At 35.8% G+C, this 15,563-nt stretch overlaps 1 protein-coding gene across 1 annotated transcript in view; it reads right to left on the bottom strand.

Annotated features, from left to right (window-relative positions):
* Positions 1–5,369: 5,369 nt before the first annotated feature.
* Kpna3 (karyopherin subunit alpha 3) overlaps positions 5,370–15,563 on the bottom strand; it is a 78,191-nt gene continuing 67,997 nt past the window's right edge. Inside the window, exons 11-17 of the mRNA XM_027928813.3 lie at positions 14,857–14,988; positions 13,393–13,521; positions 11,081–11,185; positions 10,914–10,985; positions 10,631–10,793; positions 9,388–9,482; positions 5,370–8,598 (exon numbers count right to left, since the gene is read on the bottom strand). Of these exons, the coding sequence (XP_027784614.1) occupies positions 8,500–8,598; positions 9,388–9,482; positions 10,631–10,793; positions 10,914–10,985; positions 11,081–11,185; positions 13,393–13,521; positions 14,857–14,988 (795 nt within the window). The 3' untranslated portion in view covers positions 5,370–8,499. The remainder of the gene's footprint in view (positions 8,599–9,387; positions 9,483–10,630; positions 10,794–10,913; positions 10,986–11,080; positions 11,186–13,392; positions 13,522–14,856; positions 14,989–15,563) is intronic.

Here is a 15,563-nt window from a genome sequence, read left to right on the forward strand (position 1 = left end):
TTTTTTTAAAGGGTCAAAACTTTAACCACAAAACTAAAGTCTGATGAAAAATTTGCCTGGAGACGGGATAAATTTCGGGACTAAAGTGTCTAATTGGCCTTGCAAGTCTGTTTTTAATGACCAGCAAGCTTTTTTTTTTTTTTTTTTTTTTTTTTTAATGTGGTGCTAGGGATCAAACCCAGTGCCTCACGCGTGCTCCGCAAGTGCTGTACCACGGAGCCACAACCTCAGCCCACCAGCAAGCTTTTTAAAGCTCATGTGGCTATTACTTCCATTTGTGAAAAATCCAAAAAAATCAGCAAAAGGGTCAGAGAAGCACTAAATCATATCAGGATGGCACTAGATGCTTTTACCTACCTTATTTTACTTCACAACCACCCTGTGAGGTCGGTAGAAAAAGACACAAATATTGTATAATTCCACTTTCATGAGGTATCTGAAGTGGTCACCCATTAAATAATTCCTCTTTTCCCTTTCCCCCAGTCTGCGCTAAGTATCATCCTACATTGTGGAGACTGATTGCCAACAACATAAATATACTTAACAGTATTGAACTGCATGGCTAAGATGGTAAATTTTATTGTCTGTATTTTATAATTTAAAAAAATGACTGCCTGCAGTTCAAAACCTTTCCCCTGCAGCCACTTCCTATACCATTTTTTTATACTTTTATTTTATTTATTTATGTGGGTGGTGTTGAGAATAGAATCCAGGGCCTGGCATGTGCTAGGTGAGTGCTCTATGGCTGAGCCAAACCCCAGCCCCTTCCTATACCATTTTTAATGTAGCAGATATCAGATTAAATTCTTTTATTTACACATCTATTGCTAGTTTCATGCCATTATAATAATAATCTCTATTAGGCCATGGGTTGCTAGTTGCCCAATTAAATAACTGCTGACTGAAAAGTGTATATGGTCAACCTGCCACCTAATGCTCTGAATTCTCTCCTATAACTTAGAAAATCTATGATTATTCTTCTTTTCTTATATTCAGTTTATTTCTCAACTGCATTCTCCCCACCAATTTTCTGACATCCTCCTTTAGTGATTATCCTATTGCCCCTTCAGAGCAAAATAGAAAGCTGATGAGGAAACTAATTAGAATCACTATCTTCATATTCTGCCTCTGTTCCTCCGTCCTTTCTACTTCAGTATCTAACTTCCTAACCACACTGATCAAGGGACAGTGACCTCCAGATCACTAAAACCAAAGGATAGTTCATGTCCTTACCTCGCTTCATTGCTTAGCAGCACCACCGGGCACTGAAATCTCTTTCCCCACTATTTCTTTTTCTTTACAAACTCACTCTCTACTAATGTGCTCACTGAATGCTGGAACTCCATGACACTATCTTAAGCCCTTTCCACACTTCAGACACTAGACCCAGGCAGTCTCATCCTCACCCGCTACTTTAATAAAATCATCCAAATAGGCAGAGGATTGAAATCTCCAGCCCAGGTTCTCCTCTACTTTCCGGATCAATATTTCCAACTGCCCTGCGAGGCAAGTCTTGGATATTTCAACTTAATACAACCCAACTGAGCTCACCCTCCACCTCCATGTCTGTCTGATTCTCTTCCCTATCCCATGTTGCTTCCACTCAGTTGCTATAGTCTTGGGATTTGGAAATCATCCTTGATTCTTCCCTAGCTCCATATCTAAGGCATCACCAGCTCATCTGTTTTAGCAGGCGAGCATTTCTTTGTCAATGTTCTTCATGGACCAAACAGTCCATCACCTCTTGTCTTGGTGTTTCACAGTATGAACAGTAACCTCTGTCACTAAAATCCTGTCCTTAACAACTAGTGATCCTTTTTAAACATTAATTTTCTGTCATTCCTCTTGCTTAATAATTCCCCATTGTTCTTCATATGACCTACCAGACTGTAGGGTCTGGCCTCTATTTTTGGAGCCCTGATTAACTCATCCTTCTCTTCATTATAGTCTTTGATTTGGCATCATTTGCTTTCACCCACTTGAGCTTCCTGTGGTGCTTCCCATGTAGCCTTGCTACATACTCTTCCCACTGTCAGGAGACTTTCCAATCTGCACAATGAACTCCTGCATTTTCACCACAATCAGTTGTGGTAATTTGGGGAAAATTTTAAGTTCTCTTTACTTGATGACAGAACCTTCTTCACATGGTACTTGTAAAGTGCTCCTAAGTGGCCAGCACTTAGTAAGAGCTTGCCATCAGCCTGATTGTCATCTACTTAACCGGGCCAATTCTGTTACTCTCTTTTTCCTAATATTTGTAATAAAATTTAACTTTTCCTGTGATATTATAAAGTATCCTGTGCCACAGCATAGAACCTGGCATGGGATAGGATGCTCCATAAATATCAAAAGACACCAAGAGGATACCTACAGACAAAAGAATATAATCGTATGAGGAAAATGAGCTGAATTAATATAAAATTCTGACATTTAGGTTTGAATAGAGTAGCTGCCTAAGTACTGGGCCAAACAGAATGGAGACTTGTCACTTGATCACAAATCTTATAATGACGAAGCTGGTAAAATAACTGAAATACTTGTTTCCACACTGTAAGTGTCCAGATAACTGAATGCTCCCATTCCACTGTACTCAGAAACAAGTCACACCACACTATTTATTGTTAGGGTTTATCAAGTACATAAGCTGACATAAGTCGTCCAACAACTTTATAAAATGAAGGGAGGAAATGCACGGGGTATTCAGGCTGAGAAAGGGAGCTGAAGAAATAACTAAAATCTAGCCCAAAATTTAATTTATGACAGACATTTGAGAGAGGTGACTTTTGTTTAGGATTAAGAATTTTATGCCAACTAAAGCTAGCCACAAAGTAGAACAAGCTCCCATTGTGCATCTCATCTGTCACTCAAACTTCTGACTCTCATCCATAAGACAGCTTGCTTCAGTGGTAGAGTGCTCTGGGTTCAACCTCAGAACCAAAAATTAAAAAATTTTTAAAAATAAAATTGATTTTATTCTTAAAACATTATACACAATGTGTACCTTACTGTGTTAACACTGAGAATTGCATTTTACTTACCACCTAGTTCAGTTGCTGACCCATGAAGATATTCCTTGTTTATTATGGCTTCACACATTACCTAGCACAAGACCGTGTGTATTTGTGGTCCCACAATTTGAGGAAAGAGAATACTCAAGAAGGTGGATAGCAGTTTGTTAGGGTAGGAAAAGGGACATTGTAGAAGAAATTCCCTGAAGGGAACCCTTTCTTTATTGCATGGCTGATAGTTCCCTGCAGTTTTTTGTTTTGTTTGTCATTTTTGGGGATGGGGAGCAGTGGGGATCAAACCCAGGGCACCTGCTACCCCTGGACTCTATTTACTGGGCTCTAACATCAAGCCAAACCCCTCAGCCTTAACTTTTTTTTTTTTTTTTTTTTTTAAAAAGAAAGGTCTGGCCAAGTTGCCCAGTCTGGCCTTGAACTTTCAATACTCTTGCCTCAGCCTCCAGAGCAGCTGGGATTAAAGGTATATGTCACCATGCCCAGCTTTGCTCCCTAGCTTTTAATCATTTAATAAACTTGTAAGTTTCCTGGGGGGGCCAATATCTCATAGTGCATCAAGTGATTTTCAAACTCTGCTGAAATTCCAATTCCAATTCCAAGTCCAATTCCAGCTTTCCCTCATAGAATTTAAAGGTCTTCAACTAAAAATGTTTGGAAAACACTACAAGAAGGTCTTGAGATTTAGCGATTAACACATTTGTTACCTGTTTCATATAACCCTGTTTTTCAGCTACACGGCAAATTTTAAAAGTTGACCAAGTAGTCTCTATTCCCATTTCAAGCCTGTGGAATAGATGGGTGTAGCACCTTCTACAGTTCCCACAGGAGGATGATCTGGGAAATGAAGTGAGGTTTGTATGTTAGTCAACTTATTGTTTTGTGACAAATACCTGAGAAAAACAACGTGAAGGAGGAATGATTTATTATGGATCATAGTTTCAGTCTACAGTTGGTTGACTCCATCACTCTAGGTCTGAGAGGCAAAACATTATGGTGAAAGGGTATGATGGAGGAAAGCTTCTCAGCTCATAGCAGCCGGAAGTCAGGGGGAGACACAGGATGTCATAACCTTTAACTAGGGGACTGGGACAAGACAGTTCCCAACTGTATGCTCCTAGTGACCCACTTCTTTAACCATGCCCTACTTATAGTTTCTACCACCTCCTAATAGTTCATTCAGCTATCAGTGGATTAATCCACTGACAGGGTCAAAGCCCTCATGATCCAATCATTTCACAAAAGCCCCATCTCTGAACATGGCTGCATTTGGCAACCAGACCTTTAACACGAGTCTTTGGGGAACACTTCATATCCAAACCTTAATAGTCTGCCTCTGATTTTTCCTAAAACTTAGAATAAAGAAAAGGCACATTTTTTGTCTCCTATTTTTTAATCTTACGCATTTGAAGAAACCCTGAGACTATTCACATAACAAAGTCATGATTTAGACTTCTTCATTTAAGACAGTGGTTCACAACCAGGGAAGTTCTGGCTCCCAGGGAAAACCTGACAATGTCCACAGGCATTTTTGGTGGTCTTCACTGAGGGAGGAGGATGAGGTACTAACATCTACTGAGTAAAGTCTGGAAATGCTGCAAAACATCCTACCGTGCACAGGACAAACAGAAGAAATAATTATCCAGACTAATATGTTAATAATTCAGGATTGAGAAACCCGTACATGGGCCAAAATTACTAGAGGGATTTCTTGGGCAAATAAATTGTGGTAACAGGTTGCATCACCATGTCATTTTCCCAAAATGCTTTCTCAATTTTTTACAGCCCTGGGGATCAAACCCAGAGCCCCTTATTCACTCTACACAAGTGCTTTACCGCTGAGCTACATTCCCAGCCCATTTCTCTTGATATAATCTATACTGTGCCTGCACTGTCTCTCTCTAGATCTTTCTAGTATCTTGAGAATTATCCTGTGGTTGTTTCAGCTATCTAATCAAGTACAGCATCTATATGAACAGTTCCTTCTAAGCCTCACAAGTATCAGTAGTGGATAGAGAGCACTCTTTGGGATATATGCCTTAAAACTTACAGCTTAATATACAGAAGTTATATTCTCTTTCCCCAAATAGACTTAATTCAAACTTCCCAGAGTTTAATGAGGGATAAAAATATTAACCATCATGTAAGATAACTGACATTTCCTAAATGTCAGTTACTTATTTACCTGAAATAATTATATATTGAGTCCCCTGAAAAGGATAACCCTTCTGAAGGAAATGATGGCAAGATTATGAGTACTATCACATTTATTTACTTATACACTGACTTCTTTCAAAAATAATTTGAAGTGGCATTATACAAAAGTAAAAATATTTCTATACTCAAAAGTTTGGCTGCTCCTTTTTTCTTTTAATTTATCAAAGATTTCATTTAGAGCCACAACCTCTAACAGGTTAAACTTTCAGGTTTACTTCGATTACTATTTTCTATGTTACATGTTTTCAAGGGTTAGGCAGGATTAAAGTTTGTTTCATGAAAGTCAAAATCATACCACCTTTTCAAATAAATGGTCTTTTTCTAAGTTACAGTGCTTAAATCTGAGATACATCAGAAGAGGGTCACATAATGCCAAAGGCAGAGAATGCAATGATACAGCTGCAAGCCGAGAAATGTCAAGGGTCGCCAGCCACCACCAGAAGCTAGGAGAGGCAGGCAGGATCCTTTGCAGACTCACAGAGAGTCTGGCCTAGTCATCACCTTGATTTAGGACTTCTAGACTCCAGAGTTTATGATAATAATTTCTATTGTCTGAAATCACCTGGTTTGTGATGTTCTGTTATGGCATCTTAGGAAATTAGTATAGCTGTTAGTACATATTATTTGTCACAAAATACTCCAGCATAGTTATTGGTCATCCTTGTTTGTTATAGTGGGAAAGACATATAAATATACTCTCAAAGAGTAATTCATGATTTACCTCAATGTGTCTGATAGTTGAAAATCATTCCAAATTTAAATTTAACCATACAAAACCCAAAGTTAAGCAATATTTTCAGAAATAAGTCTTTCAATGTTTTATCATATTTGATAGCAGCTTTTTTTATTGGTTACAAAACCTAAGCCCATATACAAAATTAAGAACACGTTTAGATGCCTCTTTTGAAAGAACGTTTTAGTCTATTTTAACTGAGTTAAAAAAAAAATAAAAACAATGCAATTTTTAAACACTGTTTTGAAAACTTAAAAGTGCAGCAATATACTTAGTTTCCTTTATCTATGAAATGGTGCAATTCCAATTCAAAACTGGTAAGGTCACAACAAACTGAATCAAGCAAATGCACACATTTGTCTGCACTACTTGATGCTAATGTTCACTTAAATGTTAGTTTGCACTTAAAACACAAGAGGAAATAGGAATCATCATAGTAAAGGCCCAATTTTAATCTCAGTGTGTGCCAAATTTGAAAGGTAACTGTCAGTTAAGTATAAGAGTCTGGAAGAAACAAACTTGGAAGAGAGACAATTCACAATATCCAGACAATTTGTACTTTAAGGTTTTCACCAAGTGTGTGACCTTAATTTGATTTGATTTTGTTATTCCTATTTTTAGTGAACACCACACAGTTTGAAAAATTTAGACGATAGTGTCTGAACAGGATGCATTTACCATATGAAGCTTTAACTCAAAATTTGGATAAAGAAAAAAAGGCACAATGAACTTCAACTCAATTTTATGTGCACAAGAGTTGAAAAATCTGAGCCACCTTAAAGAGAAATTGATTCTAAAATTTATAAAACCTATAAATAATCAGAGGCCAAACCACTATATTAAAACAGATTCTCTAGCAAGTAAAAATCTTGCAGTTTAAACATACGCTTGTATCCACTTTAGATACAAGACAAAACTCACTCTTTAAAGTGGCTCCACCTTGGCAGATACATATATTTGTAATGAACGCACACCTGCTATGTATTGTTTATCAGTGAAAACACCCCAGTTGATTCACAAAGCTCTGATGGCATCTGTCTCATCTTCATCACAGTAAATACACCCCCCATAACTAAATGAGTTTAGATTTTCTATCCCTTCACATCAATGCATTGGGAAATTATGTCCAGTAAACAAGAGCAACAAAACCATTTCTGTGACAGCACAAATTATTTAGTTTAAAAATTTTCAAATCCATATTCGTTCATTAATAACTGGGTCAGACAATTTACCAAAAACAATAACTTTACATAGTAATACCAGATTTTGCAGAACTACTTAAAGATCACTGCAAATCAGGCTTATTATGTTAAATAACTGCAGATTATTCCTCTACACAGATCCCTGTTTGAATTTTTTTTAATAAGTGCAGATGCTTTTAGAGTAGGATCTGAGTGAACTTTCCCAATACTCCAAGAATGAAGTCTTATAACACTTCTAAATAGTTGCTGGTTTGTTGCCAACCACATTATCAAAAGCACTGGTTACTAAGTAAAAAATGTTTTAAGACTAAATTACAGTAAACATGAAAGCTCCACAGTTTAAACCCAATATAAATCAACCATATCCAATTATCAGATTAGAACAAAAATATTAACTCCTGAAAGCTGAAAGCAAGATTTTATTTTTTTAAACATCACCAATGAATATTTTAGACCTTTGCAGTTTTGTTTTTTTCCTTTGTAGACAGGGACTCTTGCTTTCAACTTAAACAGAAGTTCAAGTCTGTAACAGGTTGCAGCTCAGGTAAAATACCATGCACAGCATTTGATTACTTCAAAACAGCAGGAACACACAGGCTGAAGTGAGTGGTCAAATAGGGCTTGCTGTTCTCAAAAATTAGGTATAATGGTGAAAGCATTACCATCCATATCTAAAGTTCTTCCTCCAACCCTGGCTTCTGAGGCAGATAATAAACACATCAATTACTGGTAGATGAAGTACAGTTTTTTAAAACTTATCTGTTTAATCAATAACCAAGTTTCTTGTTTTTAAGTTACTTTTTTTGTGTCAGTTCCACCAATGAAAATCATTTGGCTTGTACTTTAAAATCTATTCTTCCTCATAAAGAATATGAAAATATGTTTGTGGAGGACAATGACGGAGGCTCAGATCATACTGCACCTCTTCAGTCTTCCAACGTGAATATGCATCATACCAAAGTGTCTTGATCCACAGTGCACCATTTTCCAAAGGAATACCAACGGGCAGCTGACATGCCACCACTATGGAATATTTTAAACTGGAGACTGCAGTTGTCAGCATGTGGCACCAGGGACCGGGGAAAATAGGGTAGTTGAGATTGTTAAGAATTCTAAAACAGTTTAGGAAATCATGCATATGCATTTACAGTCCATGTGAGAGTGACTTTTGGCAACTGCAAAGTGACTGAGACATGGCTTGCTTTAGAAGCATCAAAACGAAGAGGCATGTGTTTTGGAGCCTTTTGTTGCTGTTGTTCTTATCATTTGGTAGCCATCTGGTGGTGCTTCATATTGAACATGAGAAAGATGCTGCACTCAATTGACCTTAAAAATTAAATTCTTTTGTTTGAAGGTTGGCTGTTGGGTCGAAATTGTAAGTACCTCCTTGTGTTGCTTCAGGAATGAGGCTAGGATCTTCGTCAATCTATAAAAAAACAAGGGGGGGAAAGGTCCTGATTATATGGTGATACTATACATTATGGTATAATTTGAATTAAATCTTTACCACTTAGGAGAAAATTCTGTATAAATCACCTAAAACATTTCAGCAAATCCATAATAATTTTATTGAGAAATTTAACAATTTTAAATTGGAAATGAGGGCTGGGGATATAGCTCAGTTGGTACAATGCTTGCCTTGCAAGCACAAGGCCCTGGGTTCAATCCCCAGTACCACACACTAAATAAATAAATAAATAAATAGGAGATATTTTAAGAAACTAACCCTTTCTTAAATTTCTGTGTATTAAAAATATATCTAAAAATCTGAATATATGTTATTTCTATAATTACTACTTCTTAATCAGTTAATAGTCCTCAAATGCAACAAGAGCTGCTTTTATAATATTACTTTCTGTTTGGTTTAACTTTTTGTTTTTTGATACTGGGAATCAATTTCAGGGCAGCTTTTTCCACTGAGTTATACCTCTAGTTCTTTATTTTATTTTTTATTTCGATATAGGGTTTCCATAAGTTGCTAAGGCTGGCCTTGAACTTGTGATCCTCCTGTCTTAGCAGCTCTAGTCACTGCGATTACAGGCATGCATCACTGCATCCTGCTACAATATTACCTTATAATTAAATTCTGGAGTAAAGTATTTAAGAACAAGTGATTGGTGGAGCACCTAATAGAAATACAGTATAAACTTAAGTCATATATTACATATAGGTTTTAATTTATACACAAACATATCATATTTTAATATATACTTACATCATCACCAGAGAAATATTGATCTATGATTTCAAATGCTAATTTATATATGTCTTCATTTTCATGTTGCTGCAAAACTTCAATTTTCTCCAAACCTGATAAAAAATATCAAAATAATTAAGGAGACACTAATGAAAACTGTGTACATAAATCCTAAGGATTTCAACACACCCTTTTCTTCACCCAAAGATGACATCTAAAAGATGAGCAGCATCCCACTGATTTCTTCCTCCTTAGAAGCCTTTGAGGCACCCTGTTTCCTCAAGTAGGCAGTCTAAAAAATTGCCTAAACACTCCATTTGATAGGTATGTGGCACAGGGATGTAAAAGGAATTTAATTCAGGTTACATGGCAAGTTAGTGACAGTACTAAATCTGTGATTTTTTTTCCAAGATTGTGAATAGGGTTCTTGTCTCCTACACCATAACAAACCTGTAGAAATAACAGTTCAAAACAGAATTCACAATGTCATCAGTTATAGTTCTAATACATTTATTTCATGCATTGAATGCATAAATTTATTAATCTAAAAAATTAATATTTTTCTTTGAAATGTCTTTTTGACTATGCTATGTTGAAACAGTTGCATTTTTAAAAAGCTAATAATATACATACCAGAAAAATGGAAAAACAGGTGTCAAAGATAATGGTTGCAGTACTTCATAAAATTATAATAAGTAAGCATTGTGTTCTATTTATAACTCCCATTCAGGGAAGTGAAGATATTGATATAAAACTGAATAGTAACAATTCTGCAAGTTGCTCAAACTTTCTGTTATGAACCTGATTACATTGCTAATTTTTAAATATTTTAAGTAAAACATCTAAAATCAATAATGAGCAGTAAGATCTCTATTCTTTCTCATTAAAATTTTAAAATAAAAATTTGTAGTAATAACTTCATCACACAGTTGTAGCAATCCTACCATTACAATTGGTAGGATTAAAACAAAATATACAGATGATTAAGAAATCATTAACCTTTTCCAAGAACATGAAATAATATTTCCCAAAGTGAGGTACACAGAATCACATGGTAATGTGTGTGACAGGGGAAAAAAAATTTCCCCCAAGAGTGAGTTGTTATGAGGTCTCCCTGTTTTGGATTGTCAGCTTCCAAAACTGTGAGCTAAATTAGACTTTTTTCTTTATACGTATCCAAACCTCAGGTTTTTTTGTTTAGCAATGGAAAATAAACTCATAAAAGTGCTCAACTACTTTTCTTCAATCAATCCACTCTTACCTCCACATTCTTCAATTATTTCAGCTATTGTGCTTGCTTCATCACCAGCCATTATCAGAATGTTTTTTAGACCATCTAGAACCACCTGAACCACTTGAGAATCTTTTACTGACAATAAATTACAGAATGGTGGTATTACATTCTGTTGTACAAGGTACTCAACCTAGATCACAAAATAAAATAAAGTACAGAGATTAAAAACAATCAGCAATCTAAATTTAAGAAACTAGTGTACTTTCCAATATTAACAATTGTGACAGTTAAAAAAAAAATTTAGACTCACTTGATCTTTTCTGCCACTTATTGTTAAGTTGCTAATTGCCCAAGCGGCTTCTTTTTGTGTTCCGAAGTCCCCCTAAAGGTTAAAAAAAATATAAATGAATGAATTCTTTACCCAAAAAATCTTGGTAATAACAGGTTAGGAAAGATGATGAACCCACAATGACTGACCTTGGCAAGCTGATGAATAATCATAGGGATTAATCCAGCATCTATTACAGCTTGAACTTGTTGCTGGTTGCCTGCCGTTATGTTGGAAAGGAACCATACAGCTTCCTAGAATTGAAAAAAATACTGTATCTTTAAAGCTTTTCATATTTTTATCTTAACATATTTTATATATATATAATAACAAAATCACCTGCATTATTTTCAAGTGACTACATCTAAAAAGTGATCTGGTTATATATAATATATAAGACCTATTTAAAATAAATTAGGACACTTCCATCTATAAGCTAGAATTATTCTAGGCAATGGTGATACAACAGTGAACAAACAGATTAAAATCTTTATTCATGGAACTTACATTTTTGTGTATTTTTTACCTTTAACAGGCAGAAATAACTATAAGACTGAATTTTTCTTAATCAGTTGATTTTTAAGACCTTTATTTTATTTATCTTCATGTGGTGCTGAGGATCGAACCCAATACCACACAGATGCTAGGCAAGCACTCTACCATGAGCTAAAGCCTCAGCCCACAAGACTGAATTTCTGAATACTTTATTAAAACTACTTCTAATAAAAGTGAATTGTTGGGCATGGCGGGGCATACCTATAATCTTAGTGGCTTGGGAGGCTGAGACAGGAGAATCATAAGTTCAAAGTCAGCCTCAGCAATTTAGTGAGGCCCTAAGCAACTTAGCAGGGCCTCCCTTCACCCTCCCCAAAAGTAGATTGTTTTATTTCAAAAAGATGTACTCTAAGATATACTTGTTCAAGTATTCTACAGAAATCAAGCATCAAACTAGTCTAGGATGGATCTACAGACATTAAAAGATTTACGAGCCACAAACAGGCTTAGTATACTATTAATGTTAAAGGTATATACCTTCTTTTACTTCTAATGTTAATTTTGTTTTCCTTTTTCTTTCCTTTTTTCCCCGAACGCTGGTGATTCAACCCAGGGCCTCATACGTGCTAGGCAAGAATCCTATCACTAAGCCACACATTCCCAGCCCTCTCCTCAATGACTGAAAGAGTTAATTATAAATTTATTCTGCCATGTAACTGTGGGTAAGATGTTAATAACTGATGAACCTATGTTTAGAGTACATGGGGGCTTGCTATACTATTGCAAATTTTTTTGTAGGTTTAAAAATTCTTTTAATTAAAATGCTACGGAGAAAAATCAAGTTGGAAAATTCTAACTTCAGGGTTTTCTGGTTCAAATAACAAATTCTCAAACTAAAAACCTTTTGAAGCAGCTGCTTGTTGAACCTGAGTATATATCTGTATGAACTTTTTCCCCATTGGTACCTTCACTTTAAGAGCATATTGTGGGGCTGGGACTCAGCAGTTGTGCAATTGCCTGGCATGTCTCATGAGGCACTGGATTTGATTCTCAGCACCGTGTATAAATAAATAAAATAAAGGTCTATCAACAACTAAATATATATATAAAGTGGGGGCGGGGAGGGGTCACATCGCATCCTAGGCCAGAACCACTGTCACCTCTGTCTGGCTATTTCATTTCTTGGTCATTTCCAATTACAGAATACACTAAGTTATAAAACCCACCTATGTGGTTTAAATTTCCTCAGTAAAAATAACTCGCCCAAAACTTCTGGCTTCTTTCTCTTCACTATAACAAATATATCTATAAAATGTAACTTTTTTGGGGGGATACCGGGTATTGAATTCAGAGGCACTCGACCATTGAGCCACATCCCTATTTTGTATTTTATTAGAGGCAGGGTCTCACTGAATTGCTTAGCACGTTGCCATTGATGAGGCTGGCTTTGAACTCATGATTGTCCTATCTCAGCCTCCCAAGCCGCTGGGATTATAGGCGTGCACCTGCGTACCCAGCTCCAAAGCTTAAAATCTTAAAAAAAAAAAGACATTTTTAAAAATGATCTTTGAATTTAAGCATTCCATCTTAGGACACATTCTAATTTTGTTAGTGAATAAATTATGATCTGTTTGTTTAAAAAATGTAATAGTTATTTTGGTGGGGGATTTTTGCCTATACTTATACCTAGTGGCTACAATTTAATAATTATTGCTACTGTTCAATCTGTAAAAACACCAAGCAGTCTAAAAATGTTGTTTTTTTCTTCTGTAATGACCAGGGCAGTACTCACAGGAAGCAACTAAAAGCTAAAATAAAACAATTATAGAGTGGGTTTAAACAATTTTCTACTGTAGTGGTTTTTGAAGAAAAATACAAACGTCTAGAAATAGAAACTAGGGAGGAGGTGGTTAAAAATGAAAGATACAAAGAGAAAGAAAAACTGTGAGGACACTCCATGCCTTACCTTATTTATCTTCTCTTTTGGATGTGATAAGAGATTTGGGAAGTGTGACAGGACATCACAATTGAGAACAACCTGGGTCTGCTCATCAGTGCCTGTCACTATGTTGCCAACTGCTCTGAGAGCTGCAGTCTGGAGAGGGGATAAAATGTTTTCCATGAGTTTATTTCTTTATAATGAAACCAATGATATATTTTTCAAAACCCTGAGAAAATGTAAACATGTAAAGAACAAATGATTTAACATTTTTTCATCCTTATACAAAGCAATAAGTAGGCTGAATAATTCTGAAATTTAAACAATAGTCTCTTGTGGAAAAAAAAGCAACTTTATGGTAAAATTATGTAAAAAAATGATTCAAAAATAAAAGGAAATTAAAACAAAAATCATAAAGTACTATTTTTTAAAAAATATTTTTTAGTTGTTAATGGACCTTTATTTATTTATATGTGGTACTAAGAATCAAACCCAGTGCCTCAAACCACTGAACCACAACCCCAGACCCATAAAGTAATATTTTTTAAAAAGTTATTTTTATCCATTAGTTAACTGGCACCACAGAAATATTCTAATGTAGGACTGAAACAGGCACACAATTCCATCTAGAAATTCATACTGGTGGAGTTGTGATAATTGAAAAACTATTTACAGACTGAACAGTAGCAACAGTTATTAAATTGTAGCCACTAGGTGCAAGTATAGGCAAAAATCCCCCACTCAAATAACTATTACCTTTTTTAAACAAACAGATCATAATTTAATCACTAACAGCCACCTATCCACCTCTAATCAGAGGTGGAGAGAAAGAGGCTGTGTAGTTAGGAGGCTATTATAATTATATGGGAGAAAGAAAATAAGTTTTAAACTAAATCAGTGGTTCCAGATAGATAAGGAGAGACAGATGAGAAAACTATATAAGAATTGAAAAGGATTTGTTAACACAATGGGAAATGAGAAGAAGAATTATAGAATTTTAATTAGACCATGCTGTACGCTGACAGGGACACTGGAAGATGAGAAAGTTTGTGGGAGAAGATGATCCATTTCATTTTTGGTTGAAATAACAATGAAAAGATTGAAGGAGTTCTTAAGGATATGTCTAAGGGGTCAAGAACAACTGGCTAGGGGCTGGGGATGTGGCTCAAGTGGTAGCGCGCTCGCCTGGCATGCATGCGGCCCGGGTTCGATCCTCAGTACCACAAACAAACAAAGATGTTGTGTCCGCTGAGAGCTGAAAAATAAATATTTAAAAAAAAAAAAAAAAGAACAATTGGCTATATGGTTCTGAAACTCAGTAAAGAATCTGCGTGTGAGGAAGAGTTGGAAATCAACAAAATTTGGCTCAGGAGATACTACAGGAGCAATCTTGAGGATAAGTGCTAACAGACATAATTGAAGGCTAGTTGTATAAGCTAATTGGATAGAGCAAACAGAATTCTATGTAAGAAAAAAATCTGAAATACTTACTTGAACTTTCACTTCCTGGTGGCTCAGAAGGGGCACAAGAAATGGCACAACTCCCGAATCAATCACCATCTGTATCTGTTCATTACCTCCATCTGTCAAGTATGACAGAGCCCAAACAGTATCTACAAGAATCTACAGGAAGTGAAAAGAATAACCCATTGGCATATTTGTTTGATTGCTAAAATACATATCTCAGAGTGATGACAGAAAAAGTAGACAGTTGCTTAGTGAATAATTTGTTAAATGGTAGGTATCTTACCTTTCTCTCGATGCCTATCTCAGATAACTCTTCACAAATATAAGACACAGAAGTCTGGGACAACCTCTACCCCAACTTGTGATTAATGTATCAGATAGATAAGATAAATTTAACAACAGGCAGAAAATAATTTCCCCTGATCCCTCCCCAAAATTAAGTACCTAAAAATTACATGAAAACACCTCAGATACAGTAGTAGTATGAGGCCAGTATATCATGCTGCTTCAAGTCTAGAAAACACCAAAAAGATCAACTATCCACCCTCCCGATTTTCAAACACGTTTGGCAATGTAACTTTTCGAACTACTGAAGTAACAAAGAAAAGACTTGGCACTTTAACTTCATTTGGGAAAAAAGCTGTTTGCAAAGCTCTTGAAACACGTCCTCAACTGAAAAGCATGGGGTATAAATTATGACCTCACCCATCCTAATCTGAACATAAAAGAAA

Source organism: Marmota flaviventris, chromosome 4, assembly GCF_047511675.1.
Source record: "Marmota flaviventris isolate mMarFla1 chromosome 4, mMarFla1.hap1, whole genome shotgun sequence".
NCBI classification, from domain to species: Eukaryota; Metazoa; Chordata; class Mammalia; order Rodentia; family Sciuridae; genus Marmota; species Marmota flaviventris.